Source organism: Rhinoraja longicauda, chromosome 18 (assembly GCF_053455715.1).
Source record: "Rhinoraja longicauda isolate Sanriku21f chromosome 18, sRhiLon1.1, whole genome shotgun sequence".
In the NCBI taxonomy this organism is placed as follows: Eukaryota; Metazoa; Chordata; class Chondrichthyes; order Rajiformes; family Arhynchobatidae; genus Rhinoraja; species Rhinoraja longicauda.
In genome coordinates this window covers 17,037,956-17,062,295 of record NC_135970.1, presented here as the reverse complement: position 1 = coordinate 17,062,295, position 24,340 = coordinate 17,037,956, and the positions used below count along the sequence as shown (strand labels likewise).

Below are 24,340 nucleotides of genomic sequence, written 5' to 3'. Positions count from 1 at the left end.
GGTCTGTGGTGACAGACTGCATACAATTTCCTGTGCCTGGCCACACAACCTTCAATGTCCAGACAGCACAATCCTGGCATCACTTGCTTGTTTATAAATCAGGATTCAATTTAATTGGTCTGCAGGATTGAAAGGAGCTATTTATTGGTCACCTGATCTCCTTCTGGGCAAGGATGGCACACTTCCTTCCCCGTTTAATAATCCAGACTCACCCAATGTAGTAGCCTCTCAGCTACCACCTCAGGGCAATTGGGGATGCACAATAAATGCTGGCAACCACCCCTTATGAATAAATAAAATTTGCTTTATGCAAAGACTGAAGAGAAAGCAGATGGAGATTCATTTTTTATAAAACTTTAATAAATATGCAAAATTAGAGTACAAAATAATTTATAAGATAACTTGGTGCAAGAAGGTAAATGTTCGCGGATTCTGCAATAGATAAATAAATAAAGCAGATTTCCAGTCAGCCTCTTCAGCTGTGCGTCAGGTCCAGGATATCCATGGTTGAGTAAAGCAGCTCGGATCCATTTGGCAGAAGCAGCACCGAGGGCGTAACTGAAGTCAATTCTAATGGCTCTCGACGACCTGGGTTTCTTCATCCACTTGTTCGCTCTCAGATATTTCATCCACAATCAATATGACCGTCCTAGACAAAAGATAGTTGATTAGTGACCAGAATATTCTTTAACCATCAGAAATAGATTTTTCCTGGTATTGGTCACTTTAACGTTTAACGAGGGGAAGACTCAAAACCATGCAAAGCCAGAGAAGTTTGAGATGTAAAATAAAGTTTGACTTTTACCATTGAGATATTCATCCAGAATATATAAACTAGACTGTTGAGTTATTTTCCCCTCCCCTGCCTTGCCCGATCCCCAGCGCGCTGACTCATGCAGGTGAGTCGCTCACAAAGGTGTGGGAGGCACCTCCCTGTCGATCTACACATTTTTCAGGGATGAATCCACCAGGTGAGCGTGGGCGAAGCTCCAGAGTTCAGCCCGATCCCGCTCTTGCTCAATACCCAGACACATCCTGCTCCCGTATGCAACAGAAAGTGATGACCCTGGCCTGGTCAACTCTCCTGCTTCATCCGGTGTTGCCACACCCAACCATCCTGACGGTTGGCAGCTGGCCCCCTCCCGAGATGGACATCCATCCAGGTTGTGGACCTAAAGCAATGTCATAGGTCTGCATATTCACAAAATGCTGGAGTAACTCAGCAGGTCAGGCAGCATCTCGGGAGAGAAGGAATGGGAATGATATCATAGGTCTGCACATGTTCCCACGCAACAGGCCCGAAGAAACGGGGACGCAAGGAAATGTAGAAATAGGGACCTCGGGAACTTGACCCTATCCTGCCTTAATCATTGACCCCGGGCGTTACACTAAGGCCGGCTTCCTGCTCGGAGGAGCGGCGCCTCCACGTGTCGAGATCCCGGAGCGAGACTTGACCAGAAGCTTTCGAAAACTTCTCAAAACCCTGGACTTTCTCCACCAGTCGGACCAGTGAGTCGGACCCCCCACCCACCCAACACTTGAGACAGGGAGGGAATGTGATGGGAGGTTTGGGAAACACCGACTACACGACCCGCGATGGGTGCCCGGGGTTTGAACACCCGCCTTCTCTCAGTAACATTCAGGGCTCCTTACCTCTGAAGCCGGAGTTTAGGGCGCCCTTCCCAACAGCTTCTCCTGCTGGCCCGGAGTGAGGATCTCGGCGTCCTGCCGCGACCTGAAGCTCTGGATGGCCTTCTTGTTCTTGAACTCAATGAGAGCCATGGTGATGGCCGAGTTCCAGCAGCACTCCGCCAGGCACCTGAAGTCCATCTCCTTGTTGTCGGTGGTGACCACGGTGAAGTAGATATACTTGCCCGTCCTCTCCACACTATCCACCGTCCTGATCTCTTGTAGGGAGAGGTCTTTGCTCCGGGAGCGTTTCTGGGAATCCGGGAATAGGCGGAGGCAGTCTTGGGTCAGGAGGCAATACTTCTTCTTCCATAGCTGGAGGAGATTGTCCCCTCGCTTCTCCAGGACGCCTTCTTTCGTCACCTGGGAGCCGTCCGTGATTTTCTTCATGTTTGGCGAGAGAGAGGGCCTTCAGCGGGGAGCTTGGCCGCAAAGAAGGGGCTGTCTTGGGCTGTAATGTAAGAGCTAAGCTTGCCTGTAAAGCAGGAGCTGGTGCCAATCCCTCTCTCTCTCAGCTCTGACTACAAGGCGGCCTCTTTCCACGGTTGATAAAGGCGCCGGGTGCCCATCCCATTTCCTGCCTCGCCCAGCTGATGTCAGGCGGCCGGAGGAGGAGCGAGCTTTGATCAAGACCACAGCTCTTTATGGTGAAAGCATCCCTTTCCTCTGGAGGAACTGATGCAACCAACCCCCCGCCCTCTGCTGGGCTCATACACGTAAAAGGCCCCGCCCGGAGCCTGGAGCCCGCCCACATCTACTGTTTGGAAAAGGAGGAATTTTCGTTCAGGATTCCGGGAAGGCTGAACTGGGGTTGAGTTGTTGGCCGCGGGGGTGGTTCGGCGCCGATTGTTGACCGAGACATCAGCCCCGCGCTCCACCTACCCCGGCCCGAGCATTTCCATGCCCCGCGGCTGCCTTCTCTGTGTGTGGGCAGGGTGGAATTTTTCAATGCACTGGATAATAATGGAGATAAAACTGAAGCATATGGTTTAAACAAAGCCGCTCCATAAATGGTCATTCGGAAAAAAATGAGATGGGGTTTTGTTTCAAAGTCTTTCTGAGCATGTCGAAGGAACAAAGTCTTATTTTACAAAGTCGAGAAGGGCGGTCGTGAGTTAGCACAGCAAGAAGACTTTGAAATTACTTTTAATTAATGGAAGAAGGTCTGTTTGACAAACTTAGATTGTTCTCTCTGGACTGGAGCGTGGGAGGCTGAGGGGAGACATGATAGAAGTATATAACATTGTGAGAGGCATAGATAGGGTAGACAGACCCTTATTCCAAAGGTGAAATGTCAAAGTCTAGAGAGCATAGCGTCAAGGTGAGAGGGATGAAGTTTAAAGGAGATACGAGGGACTCTTTATTTCACAGAGAGTGATGGATACCTGGAATGGGTTGACAGGAGTGGTGGTAGAGACAGATACAGTAGTGGCGTTTAGGTGGCTTTTAGATAGGCACATGAATACGCAAGGAATGAAGGGATATGGATCACACGCAGGCAGTGGAGATTAGTTTAATTTGGCAACACATTTGGCACAAACATTGAGTGCCCAAGTGCCTATTCCTGTGCTGAGCTGTTCGATGTTCTATGTAAAAAGGTCAAATGCAGTTTTAATTTTAAAATAAATTTTATTTGCTACAAAAATATATACACAAAAGAAAACAGTAAGACTCTTAATACATTCTTAGTGACTACCTATAAATTCAATATTACTAGTTTTATGCAAGAAGCATTGCTTTGAATTTCACTCGGTACCAAAGAGAGCATTGCACCAACACAACCAGATTAGGTAAAACAAATAACCAATGTTTAAAAGCGAATACTTTCTGAGCATGTGAAAGGCACTTTATAAACTTTTTATTTGGCAAGCAAAATAGAGGAGTTTGAGAGGAAGATTGCTGGATGGCAACACTTGATGTGGAGGCAGGCAACATGATATGTAGGAAGGCACAGTAAATGCTAATTGATACTGAAGATAAACACAAAATGCTGGAGTAACTCAGTGGGTCAGGCAGCATCTCTGGAGAAAAGGAATGCATTACTCCAGCATTTTGTCTATCTTCATGCAACATAATACACTGATTATAGGAACATTGATCCTCAGATGCTGTGCAACCTACTGAGTATGTACAGCACATACTGTTTTTATTTCACATGTACAGCATCTGTAATGTTTCAATTCTCAGTAGAGAATCTTATTCTGTTGGAGTTTATTATGGCTCCTAAACCAAAGAAAGCAGGTTCAAGTTTAGAAGTAAAAGTTATCTGCCAGTGTGCCAAAAGCATAAGTTCCCAGGAAGACTCAAACAGAACATATATGTTCTGGTTCCATATTTATGTACTGAAATATGATTGATATAAAAGCCTTCTGGGAGCTTAGAGTAATATCCAACTCCCTGACTGATGTACAGTAGCTAATACATTGATTGTCACCTTTATAAATTATCTACAGTTATAATGTTTCCAAATACACAGGACAAGATGTTAGAAATCCAAAGTGCCAAATGTCAATTTGCTCCCGGTGGTGATGGGAGGCTTATGCACTCACCTATTCTCCTCCGATGTTGAGAAAGGCTAGGCAGACACGTCATTGGGGTTATCAAGTGGGCACCTACTTTCATCGACGTTTCGCTGATTGGACCCACGACGTCTCCAGTAGGCTCAACAGTGCATTCTGGCATCCCAGAACCACCCCCTTCGGCATCTGCCTAGCCGGCTTATTAGGGAGACCAGATTGGGTCTTTCCTCTTCAGCTATATTAACTTTCAGTGCCAGAAATTGGAAGCCTGATGTATACAATTGCATTTGGGTTCAAATTTGGACACATTTCGCAGGCTGAAAAAAAATTATAGAAGTTTGAGGGAGTCATTGATTCTAAAAGAAACATGAAGTTCAGCATTGTGATTGTAACAGCACAAACAAACACACTGGAGAGGCTTTGTGGAAGAACCTTCCCAACTCAAAGCACATCGAGTTGTTCTTATTGATATTCTGAAACCTTACCACCATATTGTGAGGGGTAGCTCTCTGGATACACAAAACCTAAGAAATTAATTAATGAAAACAAAGATGAAAATCACCATGGAGAAACAAGAAACTGCAGATGCTGGAGTCTTGAGCAAAAGATCATTATGACCATGTTCAGACGCTGTGGCTAGTTTGAAACCTCTCATGATCTGATTCCAGGATTTGAGACCCAGGACCACTTTAATTATAATATCTACTTATCTGTGCTGTAATGGTGCAAACTTCTTGACACCTGACTTCTAATGCCTGATTCTGATGCACAGAACTTCGTATGAAGTGGTATGAGCAGTGTTGCTTCTGGAGCTTTCCTTGCAATTTCACAACCAATGACTGCTTTTTAAGTTACACTAGACCAAGTGGACCCGTTGGGCCCAAACCTCTCCTGCATTGGTGCAGTACCCTCTCCTCCCCCCCCCCTTTTCCCCCTTCTCCCCCTCCCCTCCTCCTTCCCCCCCTTCCCCTCCCCCCTCCCCCCACTCCATCTCCCTCAACCCTCCTTATGTTCCCTCCTCCCAGACTGTATCTTCTGCAGTGGCTTGGACCATGGTAAAGAATCATCAGTTGAGAAAATGAGACAATTTATCCATGGGGATTGTAACCCAGAGGGACTCTGCATCACCAGGAAAGTAGGAAAGAAAAGGATGGGGTGGGTAAAAACATCTGTGTAGTTATTAAGTAGTTAAAGTAAAATCTGTTGTGCGGAGGTAGGTGATATCAGGAGTCAGGAATGATGCCATGTATATAGTCTGTGAATTTCTCCCTGATAGACTGTGCAATGTGTGAAAGCCACAGCCCTCAGGAAATAGCAGAGAGTAGGTGTAGGCAGCATTGCCCAAGTTGTGACTGGATATCTCCAGACCTTCCCCCAAATAATAAAGATCAGATTTTTTTTCCCGCCCACTCGCCTCAGTTTCTTCCAGATGGCTTAAAGAGCAGAAATAAATGGTTGGTGGGTAAGGAAACCAAGAGCAGTGGTTTATCAGTTTACAGGGAAGCAAAAGCTGCCTGAAATATGTAGGAACCTTGATTGATGTGCGAATCTGGTTTCCCGATGCACACAGGACCCAAATTCAACATCTATGTGCTTCCAAAGAGCCCCCTTCCCATTCAGCGCTACAAATGTGTGGGCAGCTCACCGATATTCAGAGGCCTGACCATGAAAATGTTGGGGGATCTATCAAGATTAAATGGCCTCACTCAAGATTCAATGCCGCAGACACACAGGCATGCTAATGCAAACACAGAACCCACTGGTGAGCCATCGGGATCATCCCAAAAACCTCGACTAAGTAAATGTCTGATTTAAATGAACAGGAATTTCAGTGGTCAGGAGTTGGTAAACATTGGGCCTCATTGCACAATATAATTACTCTAATGATTAAATCATCGCAGCTGCATACTTTCCATCTGAAGATCAGAACAAAAGTTTCGGACAGACCACTAAAGGCTTTGACCACAGTTTCCTGTAATTGTTTCAAATGGGATATTGCATCCTGAATCTGTAATGTGGCAAAAAAGAGAGGAGGATGTACACAAAAACAGGGGTCAGCTGGCCTCAGTTGGGTTGCTGGCAAGGTCAGCAGACTATGGAGTGAATTTTACTGAGCCCGAGTCAAAACATGAACATGTTTGGTCATTGAAGTTGCGTTTGGAAGCTGACGTTCAGAGTAACTAATGGAGCCCTGACATAAAGGACATTCGGCGGCCTTGCTTTGCTATGAATTCCCAAAAGGTATTTGGCAAGGAACCATAATGATAACTACGGCAAAGATAATTATAAAATAAATTAAAAGGGCATGTGGGAAGAGAGGATGTGGGAAGGTGGAAAAGGAACTCACTCAGACTGTAAGTGCGTGATGTGCGGTGTTCTCTGGGAATAATATTGAAACAAGCCAACAACAAAATGGCAGATTGTGGTGTGCATTGTGAGTGTCAGTTTGTGTCTCTTTGCGTCAACCCAGAATCTTCTCAATCTGGAGAAAAAGTGAAGGAAATAACTCGTATTGAAGTTAATATTTTCCATGCTTTCAGATTATTCAGTGTTAGTTTTCAACTAACTGTGATGGGACTTTCCTTTTGTAATAACCGTGCTACAGATATCAAAGCCCATAACCTGTAAATCAAAGATAATCCATTGGTACAATATTGAGAAGGAAACTTCATCCTGGAAAGCAAGAAAACAGAGCCATTTTGTTTTCCAAGTCGATGGTCATATAGATATGAATTGTTTTAAGGTGTATCAACATTTATGTGGTCATGACTGGTTACGTAGCAAATGAGAGTTATTGGAGCAGATAGAATTGTTATATTTCTGGTTTTGGTGAGATTGAGCACACCAAAAAAGGAATGAATGTTTATGTTGCCAATTGTTAGCGCTTGAGATTTGCTAGAATGATCGCAATTTGACTATTGTTTCTTCATTGTGTGACGTGCCAACACATGGAGATGACCGGAGATGCACAATGACACTCAGTAGAGTGACCAGAACATGGAGATGGCACTTCTGTTCTAGCGCCTTCGACAAGTTTGCAGATGACACCAGGGCAGTGGATCAGATGAGATAGAGTACAGAAAGGAGATAGGCCTTTGTAGCATGGTGACCACAACCTCTCCCTCAATGTCAGCAAAATGAAGGAGCTCCATTTAAAAGAAGGTAGACAGCAATTCATTCCCTGGTGAGTGTTGCAGTGCCTGGTCTTCAATTGAAACGTGAAGCCCATGGAGCCTGTAGTGAAGTCTGGAGACTTGCTGGGGCCATTTTAAGTTTTTTAAAACTTCTCACTACAGGTCTCCCTCGATTGACCCGAGGCCTACCTCAATTGTGTTACCTTCCTCCACCTGAAAGTTGAGCTCCTCGTGTCCTCCATCCTTATCTGAGGCACCAATCTTCCGTTTTCCTGTCATGGCTCAGTGATGAGGAAAATGGCCATTGAGGCATTAATTAAGCAAGTTCCATTCTACTGCATGCATTACCATTGTACCAGAATTTGTAGCGGTTTAGTTTAGAGATGCAACGTTAAAACAGGCCCTTTGGCCCATCGAGTCCGCACTGACCAACCATCACCCTTTCGCTTCTATGTTATCTCAGTTTCGCATAATACACACTAGCAGCAATTTACAGAGCCAATTAAGCTACAAACCCACACATCTTTGAATGTGGAAGGAAACTGGAGTACAGGGAGAAAATCCATGTGGTCACAGGAAGAATGTACAAACTCTATAGTCAGGATCGAACCCGGGTATCTAAAGCTGTAAGGCAGCAACTCTGCCACTGCATCACAGTGCTGCCCTCTGCCTCAGCCATTCACTCTGTATATTCCAGAGTATCAAAATTTTCCAGCTGATTCTCTAACAATCCAGGTGCTGGAGATGAATACTTAAATATCCTGGCTTTAATAATAACAATAATAAATACTAATTAATTGGTGCAATTAACCAAACACGCTAAATAAATCACACTGCAGCAAGTTATTTGATCCACTACTTTACGACCTAAAATGTTAGTGATAAGAAAGTCAACATTAAAGCAGGAAATCTGTAATTGCAATTGATTCTAATGGACTTGAAACCAGAGCAACAAGACAAATTATCCAAGGAGATATACAGCAACATAATCAATAGTATGTCACTTCTCCACATTGTAGTATCGATTTATTATTATCATGTAGAGACAGTGAAAAGCTTTGTTTTGTGTGCTATCTGGGCTGACATAAAACAGGTACATGGATAGGTAAGGTTTAGAGGGATATGGGCCAAACTCTGGTAGGTGGAACTAGCGTGGATGGGGCATCTTGGTTGGTATGGGCAAGTTGGGCCTGTTGTCATGCTGTATGACTGACTATCATACTTTACATGAGTACATCAGATAGTAAAATACAAAAGGAAATAGAGTGCAGAATATAGTGGTATAACTAATGAGAAGGTGCAAATAAAAAAATGAACAAGATTGGAAGGAATTACAAGGAATTGCAGATGCTGGTTTAGAAAGAAAAGACACAAAGTGCTAGAACTCTTCGGGTCAAGCACCATGTCTGGAGAACATGGATGGGTGACATTTCGGGTTGGTACCCTTCTTCAGACCAAGCTAGATTGGGAATTCATTCTTGGTATACCGTGCTTGATTCAAGAGTCCAACAACAATGGGGGAAAATCTGTTCTTGAATCTAGTGGTACATGATTTCAAGCTTTTGTATCTTCCACCCAATGGTAGAGCGGAGAAGAGAGAATGACCAGGATGTGGGTGGTCCTTGATCATGTTAACTACTTCCCCAGGCAGATGGTGTTGATTGAGGGTGGAAGGAGGATGCTGGTCTGTGTCATGGACTGGGCTACATCCACAACTCTGCAATTTCTTGTGGTCATGGGCAGAATAGTTGTCATACTAAGCTATGATGCATCCAGATATGCTTTCTACGGAGCATCTATAAAACTTGGTAAGAATCATTGGTGAGATGTCACAGTTCCTTAGTCTTCTGAGGAAGGAGAGGTATTGGTTTGCTTTCTTGGTTGTATCATCGATGTGGTTAGACCAGGTCAAATGGTTGGTGATATTTACCCCAAGTAACTTGAAACACTCAACCATCTCCACATCAACACCATTGATGCCAACTGGGGCATGCACACCATCCCACATCCTGACACTGATGAGAGATCCTTCATTTTGCTGACATCAAGGGAGAGGTAGTTGTCTTGATCCCACACTACTATCTCCTTCCTGTTCTCCAGCTCGTTATTATTTGAGATCTGCAAACCTTTGAAGCTGAATTTTAGAAAATCTTATTAAGCAGAATTGGATAATTGCTTCAAGATATGGAAAAGAAGAATAGATTAGGCCAAGGTGACATGGAGGAAAACGTTATCCCACATTAAACCAGAGGATTGCACAACTTTACTTCTCTTTCTCTGACAACTGACAGCACACTTCTACACTAGCTGCTCTCTGGGCTCTACGCCCATGTAAAATGTGTCAGATCAGATAGGTAATGACTCGCATTTACATGGGACATAAACCCGATTTGTTAATTGCTTTCCTTTTGACCTGCTGAGTTTTAACAGCACTTTGGTTTTATTTCGGATACATTCATTTTAAATTGCATCTGCATTTTGGGCTTTCATATTCATAGCATTCATAGTCATTGTCAGGACATTAAATAGCACTCCATCAGCAATGAAACATTGTGACTTTTATAATGCAGAATCTGCAGAAGGCTATTTAATTAAATTCAAAGTCTAAACCCAATCCTGAGGTTTAAATAGCTAATTTGTTTCATAGCCTGATATAGATCCTGGGTGTGATCTGTTGCTTCTACATTAACCAACCTGCCCAGCCCTTCACTGGAGTTGCTTTCGATTCTGAGCTGTAAGCAGCACTTGCAGCCTCTACTCCAACATATATTCTCAAAGCTTGGCAACAGCTCATAGTGTGGGGCAGAATTTTATATTTTACTTACAATTTATCTAACTTACACTGAACAGAGAGCCTAGCCTCAATTATTTCCTCTGTGTCAGTTTGGATTGGTTAGAGAAAGAGTAATTATTTTTAAAATCAAGAAAGAGAGAAAGAAACTGCAGATGCTGGAATCTTAAGTAAAACACAAAGTGCTGGAGTAATTCAGCAGGTCAAGATTGAGTCTGAAGAAGAGTCCTCCCCCGAAATATCACCCATCCTTTTTCTCCAGAGATGTGCTTAACCTGTTGAGTTACTCCAGCACTTTGTGTCTATCTTTCATATAAACGAGCATCTACAGGTCCTTGTTTGTACATTTTCAGTATAATTGGAGTAGAAGAAAGAAATCTAGAAGAGAGATAAGGGGAGAGGGGACGACGACAAAGCCAGGAGTTGATTGTTGGATACAGATAGGGGTGGGGTTCAATGACAGATGGATGGACAAAGGCTGGGAGATGAAAAGGAATCAAACGGGTGTCAGATAAGGATAGAAGAGTGAAATGCAAAGGAGGAGGGAGTGATATAGGTGGAAGGGGATGGGGAGAGAGGGGCAGGACAGTGGGAGAAATGTGTGCAGACCAACTAATAGAGAGGGGGAAGGGGGTGTTACTTAAAATTGGAGAATTTCTTCTAATCCTTTCTTCTAAATTCCAGCATATGTGAGCTTGTTCTGTCCAATCTTCTTCTGACCCAATCAATCGAGGTATTATTATCGTGAACATAGAACGTATTAAGAATAGAGCAAAAGTAACCCATCCGGCACTTCGGGCCTGCTCTGCCATTCATAAAGACTTGGAACTGAACTTCCATCTCACTGCCAATTTCCAGCTCTAACCCCATATCCCTTGATTCAGTCTATGTCACAAAATATATTGATCTTTTTTGATGTGTCGTTTCTGGTCGAGACCCTTCTTCAGACTGAGAGTCAGGGGAGAGGGAAACTAGAGGTATGAGTCAGGCAAAAAAAGTAGATTTGCCAGAGGAACACAGTAGGTCAGACAGCACCTGTGGGGTGGAACAGATAGTTGGAGCTTCTGGTCGAAAGCAATCTCTTGTGCCTCCATGTTTCAGTGAGACACTGAAGGTTGTCCTGTTACCATGGAGCATATGTTGTATCCCAGGAATGAATCTTCGTCAGAAGAAAAGATTAATGAGAAAATAAAAGTAGAAAAGGGAAGCAAAATTAGTCATATGCATTTGAACTTGTCTGTGCCTGATTAAGTACAAGAGCAACAGTTGTGCAGTGGGTGTTTCCAGCATTTGCTACACAATGAGACTAACAGATAATCCCAACCACAGACACTTCCAGTCCCCAGCAGTAAAAATGTCTCGTTGCTTAATGACTAATGGGGGCATTTGGGAGTGGAGCCTGGAGTCAACCTCTGTTTAACTACGAATAGTCAGGTAATCACCAATTGGATTTGTTCAGAGATGTACCAGCCAAAATTAACAGTTAATACAAACGTGTTGTAGGAGCTGTAACAAAAGATCAAGACTTTCACATTGGACACAAGGAACTGCAGATGCCAGTTTCCAAACAAAGCCATGAAGTGCTAAAGTAATTCAGCAGGTCAGACAGTATCTATTTGAAGGCCATGAATAGGCGACATTTCTGAATATAGCGGGAGAAGAATAGTGGAAGAGATGTGGGGGTGGGGGAGATAGGACAAAGCCTGGCAAGCGATGGGTGGATAAATGTGAGGGGGATTTGATTCCCAGATGGTTGGACCAAGGTCAGAGATGTAAAGACAAAAGGCTGTGATATAATGGAAGGAGAGGCGTGAAGAGGGAAGGGAGTGTTTTTAAAACAAAAGGGGGTGGGCAGTGGTTGTTGGTTAGACATTAGCTGGATTGGTATACACTGCCACATCCATGGCTGGTACTTGTCTCCCCAGCTCTCACTGTCCTTCTATCTCACATCTGTCTGCAAATTCTCACATCTATTTTCTGTTCTCATGTCTGTCCATCCGCTTTTCTCAGTATCCATTCGTTGATATTTCATCTATCCATTTGCTCTTGCGTCTGTTATTCCCTGCTCTCACACCTGTTATTGGCTTTGCCTGGCTCTTCTGCCTTGAATCTCCTGACCCAAGGAGAGCAAAAGCTACCTTTTCCGGGCAGCTGGACAGCCCAAGGCTGACACATCAGTCTTTTAACTCCACCATGTGGAAGTTTAAAATAGGATCAAAACACTCAGCGGGTCAGGCAACATCTGTGGGTAGAGATACAGTTAACGTTTCGGGTTGAAGACCTGTTTCTGACAGTCTTGGACCTGAAACATTAACTATTTCCCTTTGCACAGTTTCTGACTCACTTACTGAATGCTTCCAGCATGTTTTGATTTTAATTCGCATTTCCAGCAACTACAGTTTTTTTTGTTGTTCATTTACCTCAAGGTCTAAATCTGCAGATTTTCAACAAATTCACAGAAAGATTATTGCCTTCACCGGCACATTCCCCACTGTTGAGTTGAGGGAGTTAATCCCATCACCAGTTACATCTTCCCATCCCCACTGCTTTCTTCTTTCAGTAGAGACCATTCCCACCGCAACTCCTTTGTTCACTCATCCCTTCCCACACAAACCACCCCCTCCCAGTTACTTGCCCCTGCAACCGCAGGAGATTGTAACACCTATCCTTTTACCTTCTCCCTCACCTCCATCTAAGGATCCCAGCAGCCCATCCAGGTGAGTCAGAAGTTCACATGATCAGTCTGAAGAAGGGTCTCGACCCAAAACGTCACCCATTCTTTCTCTCCAGAGATGCTGCCTGACCCGCTGAGTTACTCCAGCATTTTGTGTCTACCTTCAATTTAAACCAGCATCTGCAGTTTTTTTCCCTGCACCTATTCTAACCTCATCTACCGCATTCTGTGCACGAGATGAGACCATCAGCAAGACACTTGCACTTGCTCTGCCAAGGCCTGCTGGATTTCCCAGTTGCTAACTATTTTATTTTAACTCTCCTTCCCATTCCCATACCAACCTCCCTGCCCTAGACCTCCTCAATCACCAGAGTAAGGCTACAGTACCTTGCATTCCAGCACTTTAGATAGCTTACAACCCAACAATATGAACGTTGAATTCTCCAATTTTAAGGAACAACCCAAACCACCCCCCCATATCCCACCCAGATGCAATCCACATTTTTCACTATCCTGCTCCCCCCTTCCCATCCACCCCACCCCTATTCCAACTGTGTACCTTACACTGGCTTCACATTTCACACTTCTTGCCATATCGTGCAGCCTTTTGTCTTCTTTTCATCTCTGGCCTTTGTCCCTTCATCTGCCAATCAAAACCTCTCTCAGCTGTATCCACCTATCTCTTGCCAGACTTTGTCCTGTCCCCACCACTCTTCCAGCGTTCTCTCCCACCTTCAGTCTGAAGAAGGGTCCCAACCCAAAACATCACGTATCTACATCTTCTAGCCATGCGGCCTGACTCACTGAGTTACTCCAGCACTTTTGGTATTTGAAGGTTTTAAACATCAGTTGATGGGGCCAAGATTGCAAGTAATAATTGGCATTGTTAACTTTTAGGTTTTTCTTCATAGAATTGCTCTTTAAATTGGGGTATCAGAAATTTGAAGCTGTTATCTAGCGACTCTTGCCCTCCAGCTTCGCATAAATGGGTTGGGCTGACCAGTGGATTGTGTGCATTGATACAGAACTTGTGCAGGCAGGTGTTGGCTTCATACAGACCTTGCTTAGCTTGTTCTCCATGATTCGTGGCTGGGTTTTGCTTGTCTAATGGTGAGCTGCAGACTGTCTGCCTGTTGGCCACAGGTCCAATGACGGGCTGAACATTTGTCTGCAGGTGAGCTGGATGTCTGCCTCACAGTCGACTGCTTGTCTTGGCCAGATCACTGCTCCTGCTCCACTCCTTTTGCTTTTCCCTCTGATATCTAATGAGAAGCTGTAAGCTTATAATTAAGGGCTGAATGCTGAAAATGCTGATTTTAAATCTAAAAATTGCTGCTGTTGTACAAACATGTAGATCACATCATGGAGCCAAAACTGCATAAATCACTTGCTTGAATCCAGCCAGAAGATCTTGGTATTATTAGAAAATTCTGGAAATTCACTCTAGCTCAGTGAGTAACTTGAAATAGAAATTAAACTGGTAATTATTGGGTGTGTGTCTTTCATTGAATGGTTGAGTGACAGAGTTATACATTTCATGTGCCCTCACCCCCCCCCCCCCCCTCTCAATCAGGAGTTTCCAAACTAGCATGAGCTGTTCTTGCGTTGATTGAGGCAGGAAGTTTAGCTCCCTGAGGCTAGTTAATCCAGGAAAGCCTTTGACTGTCCACGGAATATAAAGGGAGTAAGACAGAAATTAATTACCTAGTCAGGCAGCATCTGTAGAGATAGAAGCAGTGTTTTTGTTTCAAATAACATAGAACTGTTCAGTATAGGAACAGGCCCTTCATCCCATAACATCTGTGCTGAACATGATGCCAAGATAAACTAATCTCATCTGCCTTCATTCGTGTAATGGGAATGCAACAAGTCTGTACTATTGATTGGAAAGAAAGACAAACTGCTGGAGGAACTCAGTGGGTCAGCAGCATCTGTGGAGAGATGTGGACAGAGGACGTATTGGGTCAGGCCCCTTCTTCAGACTTCTACAGTCTGAAGATCTGTACCTGAAACATTTGTCCATTTGCTTCCACCGATACTGCCTAATCCATTGAGTTCCTCCTTTGCTCAAAACTATATCTGCTGTCTTGTGTCTCCACTGTACTAGTAGTGTTCTGATGCAACCTAAATTGTAGGGACAAAAGTGACCCATGGATGTCAACATACCTAGTGCTCAATATGTCCAAGCACTCAGAGGCAATGATAAATAAAGTAACTAGGACTATTGAGTTATTTGGCTAGATCAGTGTAATTGTGAATCTAGTTTTTGTAGAGGTAAGCTGATTTTTGCCCGGACAAAATGCATTTTGAACAATGATCAATATTAATTTCACTTTCCTATGACATAAATAGCTTCAAGACAATGTGGAGGAGATAATTTGGTTAATCTTTGAATATAAAACAACAAATCCAAAAAATGAGGCACAGAAACTGCAGTTGCTGGAATCTTAAATAAAACACAGTATTGCAGTAACTCAGCAGGCCAGGCAGCATCTATGAAGGCCATGGGCAGGTGATGTTTCAGGTTGGACCCTTCCACAGACAAAAACTGGTGCTCTGGAGTCTTAAATGTACAAGACCTGAAATTATCTACCTTAATGCAGCTTTAAGACCAGGACATGATCAAGTACTATTGATTGGAAAGAAAGACAAACTGAATCTGAACTAAACTCCAGCTGTCGTTCATTGGCCTAGATCATTGTATGAAGCTAGAGAAGAAAGTGCAAGGCCATTGGCAAAGATATTTGCATCATTGATAGCCATGGGTGAGGTGCTGGAAGACTGGTGTGGCTAATATTGTGCCTCGATTCAAGAAAAACCTGTAACAAAACCCTATGAACTACAGACTGATTAGCTTTACATTAGTGGTAAATTATTGGAGGCTGTTCTGAAGACACAGGATCTACCAGGATTTGGAAAGGCAAGGATTGATTAGTCAGTATGGCTCTGTACGTAGGAAATTGTCTCACAAATTGAGTTTTTTGGAAAAGTAACCAAGAAGATTGATGAGGCATAGTGGTCAATGTTGTCTACCTGGACTTTTACAGGTTTCACATTGGAGGCTGGTCTGGGAGGTTAAATCACATGGCAAACTAGCAAGAAGGGTCGTGACCTGAAATGTCACCTATCCATTTTCTTCAGATGCTACTTGACCCGTTGAGTTACAGCATTTTGGGCCTATCTTTGGATGCAAAATTGGCTTGAAGATAGGAAGCAGAATGTGGTATTATAGACACAAAATGCTGGAGTAACTCAGCGGGACAGGCAGCATCTCTGGAGAGAAGGAATGGGTGACATTTCGGTTGGAGACCTTATAGGGTTGATTTCAGACTGGAGGCCTGTAACAAGTGGTGTACCACAGGGGTACACGCTGGCTCCACTGTTATTCATTATTTATATTAATGATTTGGATGCAAATGTAGGTGGCATGGTTAGTAAGTTTGTAGGTGACTCTAAAATTGATAGTATAGAGGACAGTGAAGAAGGTTATCTACAATTACAACAACATCTTGATCAACTGGGCCAATGGGCTGAACAATGACAAAATGGAGTTTAATTTGGATAAATGCAAGGTATTGTAATTTTGTAGTACAATTGAGGACATGGTTTGCATGGTAAATGGATGGGCCCTGGGGAGTATCGTAGAACAGAGAAATCTAGGGATGTAGACACTTAGTTTCCATGAAGCTAACTGGACTGGTGGACGGGGTGGTGAAAGTGTTTGGTGTGTTGCCTTCATGGGTCAGTGTTTTGAGTACAGGGGACATCATGTTACAGCTATAAAAGGAGTACTGTGTAGATTTTTGAATGCCCTTTTATAGAAGGATGTCTTTAAACTAGAAAGAGTACAAAAAAGATTTACGAGAACATAACTAGATCTGGAGGTTTTAGTTATAAGAAGAAGACTGGATGGACTGAATCTTTTTTCCACTGGATTTTAGGATGGGGCCAATAGACAATAGTGCAGGAGTAGGCCCTTCGAGCCGGCACCACCATTCAATGAGATCATGGCTGATCATTCTCAATCAGTACCCCGTTCCTGCCTTCTCCCCATACCCCCCGACTCCGCTATCCTTAAGAGCTCTATCTAGCTCTCTCTTGAATGCATTCAGAGAATTGGCCTCCACTGCCTTCTGAGGCAGAGAATTCCACAGATTTACAACTCTGAGTGAAAAAGTTTTTCCTTATCTCCGTTCTAAATGGCCTACCCCTTATTCTTAAACTGTGGCCCCTGGTTCTGGACTCCCCCAACATTGGGAACATGTTTCCTGCCTCTAACGTGTCCAACCCCTTAATAATCTTATATGTTTCGATAAGATCTTGTATAGGTATGTAAAATCATGAGGGGCACAGATAAAGGTGAATAGGCAGTCTTTTTCCCAGGATAGAGTGGTGTCAAACCAGAGGACATAGGTTGAAGGTGAGTGGGGAAAGATTTAGAAAAAGACTTGATGGGCAACTCTTTTCATGCAATGTAATGGGTACATGGAACGAGCTGTTAGAGGAAGTGATGGAGGTGCGTATAATTACGGCATTCAGAAGGCACTTAGACAGTGAGGGTTAAGAGGGATATGGGCCAGAAAGAGTCAAGTAGCACTAGCTTGATTAGGCAGCTTAGTTGCCATGGACAAATTGACCTGAAGGGTCTTTATCCATGCTACATAGATCTGACTATGAAATGAGCTAAAAAATCCAAGCCTTACCAATGTGTCTATATTTTTTGTTTTTGTGGGCTACAAACTGACAGATTCCTTTTGAGTTCCATAACACGTTTATATTATGATCAGTCCCCTCCCTCGTGTGTTTGCTGTTGAAGTTACATTAAATAATTTAAATATATATGGATCAAAATGATGAAAAATGCCGATTCTGAAATCTAGGTCAACAGCCCCATGTGAAGTAATGATAACGTGCTGTGAAATATTAGAACTATGAAGACTTTCAATTTTCTGCCATGAAGGTTGTTATAGAGTTGCAAACCGACTTTCAATGTTTATTTTTCCTTTTACGTTGCACTGATTAAAAACGGCAGCCATGGTTCTGTGATACTTTGTGCCTCTGCTAATAATCTCTCAGAAGCAGTTGTAGGATTTTCTTTGGACTGCTTTCAATTTTGCTACAGGAAAAACAGGACACAGTATTGGAAAAGAAAAGTAGTGAATGAAGTTGGTCTGCAAGATATTATTCCCCAAAGAACTTGCAAACCATTCAAGTAGTAGGCAGGTCACTTCATCTGAAACAACCAATGGTACTTTATTTGTATCAGGTTTCTAAGATATATCTCAGTGCTTATATATAGTGATACTTGTACTGAACTATACAAAAATGACTTTGGGTGTCAACTAACAAGTAAATATACGCATGGTTGGAGTTACGGCTATCTTTGGCTCCACACTCTCGGTAACTATCATCATGGGTTCTATGTAATCTATTCAGATGAGACTAAATGGGCTAAAATGCCACTTTGATTCATTAGGAAGATGGCATAGACTAGATTGCATTTGGCAAGGTAAACAGCCAGTCTTTGCAAATATGTTTTCCCATTATAGTCCCATTCAATCCAAATATCCAATAACGCAGTATCAGCTGATATCTACAAAAGGAAATTCAACCGCTTTCCAGGAAGGATCAACACAGCAAAACATGTTGTAATTGCAGGAATTGTATGCAATTTGACTGCACCTTGGACAGCACAATAATATGAGGCAATACCTTCTTCCAGTAACTGATAAAGAATAAATGTCTCTTGTGATAACTTGCAATCACTCATGTGTAAGGCACTCTTTCACATTCTCTTACAACTCGTGAGCCTCTGCAGTCCATCAGGTCCATGCTTATGTCTAGGTGAACATCGACTTCTCCAACTTTAGATAGTTCCCCTGTCCCTCCCTTCCCCTCCTCCTTCCCAGATCTCCCTCTATCTTCCTGTCTCCACCTATATCCTTCCTTTGTCCCGCCCCCTGACATCAGTCTGAAGAAGGGTCTCGACCCGAAACGTCACCCATTCCTTCTCTCCCGAGATGCTGCCTGACCTGCTGAGTTACTCCAGCATTTTGTGAATAAATCGAATAAATCTGCAGTTATTTTCTTATACTTATGTCTAGGGCAATCCCTTACCACCACTTCCCTGTAATCTATTATTTCACCCACAACCACTGTACCACCAGCGACCTACACTACGACTAAATCAGCAGCTAGTTAACCTACCAACCAACAAATGTGTTTGGGATGTGGAAGGAAACTGGAGCACTCGGAAAATTGGAATGGCTTCAGCTTGAAGAATAGTAGTGGGAAGAAAAGTGACTTGTGTTTAACACTTCTCAAATGCTTCACCAGCACTGAGATGCAGATAAAAGCAGTTGCAATTCTGCACATAGCAAGATTCCACAATCAGCAAAGAGCGAAATGCCCAAACATGAACTTTAGTGGGATTAAAAGGGAATAAAAAAACAAAGGCATGGGAAGAATTTTTTTCTTCTGATGCCATAACTTTTTAATCTTTGACCTGAAAAATACCACCAGCTAAGCAAAGATTACTAGAGATGTGAAACAGAGCAAGTTGTACATTTTAAAAACAAAACACCAAACAGCAAGGGTCATAGAAGTAATTTATTGTGCCACATGGATTCATCTCGGATACTAGGGTAGTGCCATCTAATGAATTTAAGATTTTTCTTTTTCTTTCTGTTGCTTTAAATTTCTTCCTTCCCCAATGCTATGGCATTTGGTTCCACATGCATTGGACATGCTCAGATATGCCATGTCACAGCTAAACCAGAATCTTACTGATGTCTCGTTATCAAACTTTTCCAAGTGGTCACTGGAAGTTGATCAAGAGCAAGATTCAATGGCTAGTTTAAGTATCACTCCTGCTGTTTAGTTGTACATGCAGTTTGTCCAGCAATCTATGTTTTACCTCTGCAATGGATGTCAATACAGAACTGCAGGATCGATTGTAAGCATCATTCAAAGGTCTTTTTTTCAACATATAATCTGTACTGTTTTGTATGCTTGTTTCAGCAAGTTCATTAAGGATCACTGTAGTTCATTATTATGCCGAACACTTGCACATTCCTGCAGCATTAGGTAATGTGTGGGCTCTGTCTGAATTATTCCATATTCATGAATGCCTGACCTCGTAGGATCCTCCTCTAGCATTTGAAGTGCTATTTCATTGGATAATTTCTGTTACCAAGTAATTAAACAGATATTTCTATAAATAGATTTCATTAATGTTTTTGAAGGACTGGCAACCACACCAAGGAGCAGAGAACACGTTAGTGCTTTTTACAGATGTGTGCAATTGGACCATTGGAGGCTTCAGTGTCTAACCAAACGTGGTGCATTTGTCAATCAGCTGCAACAATCGTTTTTCATTTAACAGCATGTTACATTTGACTCTTTCATAACTGCAGGCAAGAAATAAGTTATCATATGTGATTGCTGTCAGGCAGGTGACAAAGTAACAGTAATCCCCTTCTCCTGGTTGGATACTGGTTGCTCTGAGTTACTGTTCTGTGCAGGTAGTGTTCACACTCATCTTCGCAAGGGAATGCCAAGATGACCACACGAAGGAAGGCATGGTAATAATACCAGAATGCTACATGGATATGATTGTGATAAAAAGGAACTGCAGATAATGGATTATACTGAAGATAGACACAAAATGCTGGAGTAACTGCAGGTCGGGCAGCATCTCTGGAGAAAATGGACAGACGGTGTTTCAGATTGAGGCCCTTCAGGCTGATTGTCTGAAGGGTCCTGACCCAAAATGTCATCTAGCCATTTTCTCCAGAGATGCTGCCTGACCTGCAGAGTTACTCCAGCATTTTGTGTATGCCTATGGATAAGATTGTATTCATATATTGGCTTTGATCTTTCAGCCAGTGCTGGAAGTGCTAGCAAATAAACTTTAACAAGTTGCTGTACCTTGTGCATAAATTGTCATGTTAACAAGCACCAATTTAAGATTGTTTCCAATTCTAATATCATTGTTGCTGCAGCTGGCAAGAAGCATTTATTTGAACCTTGCAGATGGGAGATTTAACAGGATCGGATACGAGCGGCTCACAAACGACCCATCACCCACACCTGTGTGCAGATATAGCAACTTAAAGACAGAGGTTAATGAGATGCCGATTCAGTGTGCTGACCATGAGGGAGTCATTATCAATCAGGAGGACACAGTGCTCCAGTTTGTGATTGCTATTTACCATCACAAGGTTGAGCATCATCCAGCCTTTGATAAGGTGCCACACGTGAGGCTGCTAAGGACAAAGAGAGCCCACGGTATCAAAGGGCAGATACTAGCATGGATAGCAGAAGATAAAGAGTGGCAATAAAATGGGCTTTTTCTGGTTGGCTGCCAGTGACTAGTGGAGTCCCACAGGGGTCGGTGCTGGGGCCGCTACTCTTCATGTTGTATATTAATGATTTGGATGAGGGGATTGAAGGCTTTGTGGCTACGTTTGCGGATGATACGAAAACATGTGGAAGGGCAGGTAGTGTAGAGAAAGCAGGGACTCTGCAGAAGGACTTGGACAGGTTGGCAGTGAAGTGGCAGGTGGAATGTAGTGTAGCAAAGTGTGGAGTCATGCATTTTGGTACTAGGAATAAAGGCATAGACTATTTTCTAAATGGGGAGAGAATTCAGAAATCGGAGGTGCTAAGGGATTTGGGAGTGCTGGTGCAGGATTCCCCAAAAGTTAATCTGCAAGTCAAATCTGTAGTAAAGAAAGCAAACTCAATGCTAGCATTTATTTCAAGAGGGCGTGTATACAAAAACAGGGATGTAATGCTCGGTCTATAAGTCGCTGGAATACTGTGAGCACTTGGAAACGATATCTGAGGAAGGATGTGCTGGCTCTGGAGAGGGTCACAAGAATGATCCCAGGAATGAGTAGGTTAACCGATGATGAGCGGTTGTCGGCTCTGGGCCTGTACTCGCTGGAGTTTAGAAGAATGAGAGAAGGAACCTCATTGAAACATATAGAATAGTGAAAGGCTTGGACAGAGTGGATGTGGAGAGGATGTTTCCCCTAGTGGGAGTCTAGGACTGGAGGTCATAGCCTCAGAATTAAAGGGCGTTCTTTTAGGAAGGAGATGAGGAGGAATTTCTTTAGTCAGAGGGTGGTGAATCTATGGAATTCTTTGCCAGTCAAGTCAGTAGATATTTTTAAGGCAGAGATAGATAGAATCTTGATTAGTAAAGGTGTCAGAGGTTATGGGGAGAAGGCAGGAGAATCGGGTTAGGAGGGAGAGTTAGATCAGCCATGATTGAATCGCATGATGGGCCAAATGGCCTAATTCTACTATCACATGATCTAATGATAATGCAGTAGCCTTTGCAACATATATATAGAACAGCACCTCTTAAATGTGCTAAATGTATCTGAGAATTCCATCTGGGATATTAATTCAAACTCTAGGCATAACATCAACCAGCAAATTTTACGCCTAGCTCTCCTCATAAACTAAATATTCTGTGCAAAGGGTCCAACATAAACAGATCATTAAATCATCTAACAGGGGAAATTGGAGTTGTTTGATGAATTGACCTCTATGCTTTTATACTGGTGCCTCAATTGGTGCTTACAATGCAATCCCAAGAGTGCTGACAGATTCAATGCTATAATGCTTAGACATTATAGAAATAGAGAACATAGCATGAACTCTTTGGCAAGATGAATGGTGGTCTGGGTTAGGGCAAACAGTGCAGCTGAACAATAAGGAGAAACAGCAGCTTCTACCACATTTAGTATCTTGGTGCTATGTAATCACACCAGCCGACTTGATCAGCCCAGGTAGGATTCTCGCTAGTAGGGTGACCTGTGGGCTATTCGTTGCTCTGCGAACAGCAGCAGACAGGAATCGAGGCCAGGTTCCTTGCGGGTGGGAAGAGGGAAAGAGGGTGGGAGAGGGTAGTAAATGCTCAGACTAGAGAACCAAGAGCACTATATAGTAAATTATCACAATACAGGGGCATGTTAAAGGAAGTGCCAGTATATATTTCTTAGAAAAATGAAAAAGGATTTTCACACTTTTGTGGACAGTAGTCAAAAGACTCCGAGAAAGTTTTTTAAATTAAAAATATTGCTAACTCCTGGTAAGCACCTCTTGACAAACATTAACAGTCGAAAATGTATTTAAAATATCTACTGGGACAGTTTTTCCTATGTTCCCAGTTTTCCCCTATGTTCAATGTGTTATGAACAACGATAACAATACAGAACCAAAGTTTTGTTTAATGTTGCACAACTTTATTAGAATACTCTGGCTATTCTGTACAAATTGAAAACAGCATATTAAGGTACATTACAACTGTGTAGAATAAGGTAAGGCTGGAGCACTCTATGCCTGGGCATAGTGTTGTGCGCTGAACACAAAAATAAAAATAGATTTGTGTTAAAGATTTTACTTCCACAGTAAAAGTGACGATGATTCTCACAACATCCTAATATGCATCTTTTCTGGAGATGAAGTGAATGTAACTGGAACAGGAAATTGGATCTTTTTTCCCCACATGCTGGTTAGTAACTTCTGTATAACAGTAATAAATAAGTCTGTGACAACAACACTTCAGCGCAGCCACCATGTATATATATATTTTGTTTACCATCACCATTTTGGACTAAAACAGCAATGGTGATTATAGCATAGTTGGATTGGGTAGGAAATTAAGCTTTTTTAATGTTTTTAAATATAAATATTAATGGATAGGAAATGCTAAAACTCTGTAGCTGCTCACAAATATTGGGCAGCACAGGAAAGATGCACTTCAGAAGTCCATGAAAATCACCACCGACTGACTCAGCAATGCTGCCCTAGTTGCAAGTGACAAGCGTGTAACACCCATTACATTTCAAAATACCAATGTTCATTGGAGCTGCAGAGTGCATGCTTGCTTTACCTTACAGTCGTGAACCCTTCAGTATTTTTGAAGTAGAATTTTGTATTTTTTCACTGTAAAAGTAAGCCAAAAGTAGGAAAAAGAAAATTGAAGTTAAAGAGCAACCCATGCATTTTAAAATAGTGTTTAGCTTACAAGATTGTGCTGCAATAAGGAAGGGTTGCCTCAACTGCACAAGAGTATTTTAGATACTTTATCACATGGCATCAGTCTCTAGGCAGTGGTGTTTCCTCGGTACCACACTCCTATTGCTGCTTGCATTCAGCAGGCTGTTTGGATTCTTTCTGGAAAAGAGGAAAAAAAACTTTATCAGTGATACTTATTACAGGTATACTGTATGCAGCCCTGGCATGCATTCTACCCGATGACTGGGCAGTAAGAATATCACAAATTGAGGAAGTTAAAATAGCAGCTTAGATAATACACGTTATTTAGACATTGATAGCAATCAATGACATTTTAGGAAGGCAAATAGAGTAGAGACGAGAAAAAAATAAGTTACTGGAGCTCCAATTTTAAAACAGTTAAGTGAATATGAAACTGAACTTTTAAAGTATGATTTTTGACAATGGAATGTTCCCCAATAATTTCAGATCTGGTGGAGAAATGCAAGTTCATTTAAAA

The 24,340-nt window shown here is 42.6% G+C and overlaps 2 protein-coding genes across 3 annotated transcripts in view; both read right to left on the bottom strand.

Moving 5' to 3' along the window:
• Positions 1 to 382: 382 nt before the first annotated feature.
• LOC144602080 (pleckstrin homology-like domain family A member 2) lies at positions 383 to 2,359 on the bottom strand. The gene is given in 4 exon segments (XM_078414774.1): positions 383 to 649; positions 1,654 to 2,091; positions 2,094 to 2,201; positions 2,204 to 2,359. Coding segments are annotated over 3 exon segments (591 nt in total). The 5' UTR covers positions 2,264 to 2,359; the 3' UTR covers positions 383 to 649; positions 1,654 to 1,668.
• Positions 2,360 to 23,053: 20,694 nt separating this feature from the next.
• Positions 23,054 to 24,340, bottom strand: part of nap1l4b (nucleosome assembly protein 1-like 4b) — an 80,381-nt gene continuing 79,094 nt past the window's right edge. For both annotated transcript variants that reach the window (XM_078415173.1, XM_078415172.1), the window contains one exon: positions 23,054 to 24,000. Coding sequence is in view for 1 of the 2 variants with exons in the window: in XM_078415172.1 (XP_078271298.1) it covers positions 23,962 to 24,000 (39 nt within the window). In the remaining variant the exon portion in view is untranslated. The remainder of the gene's footprint in view (positions 24,001 to 24,340) is intronic.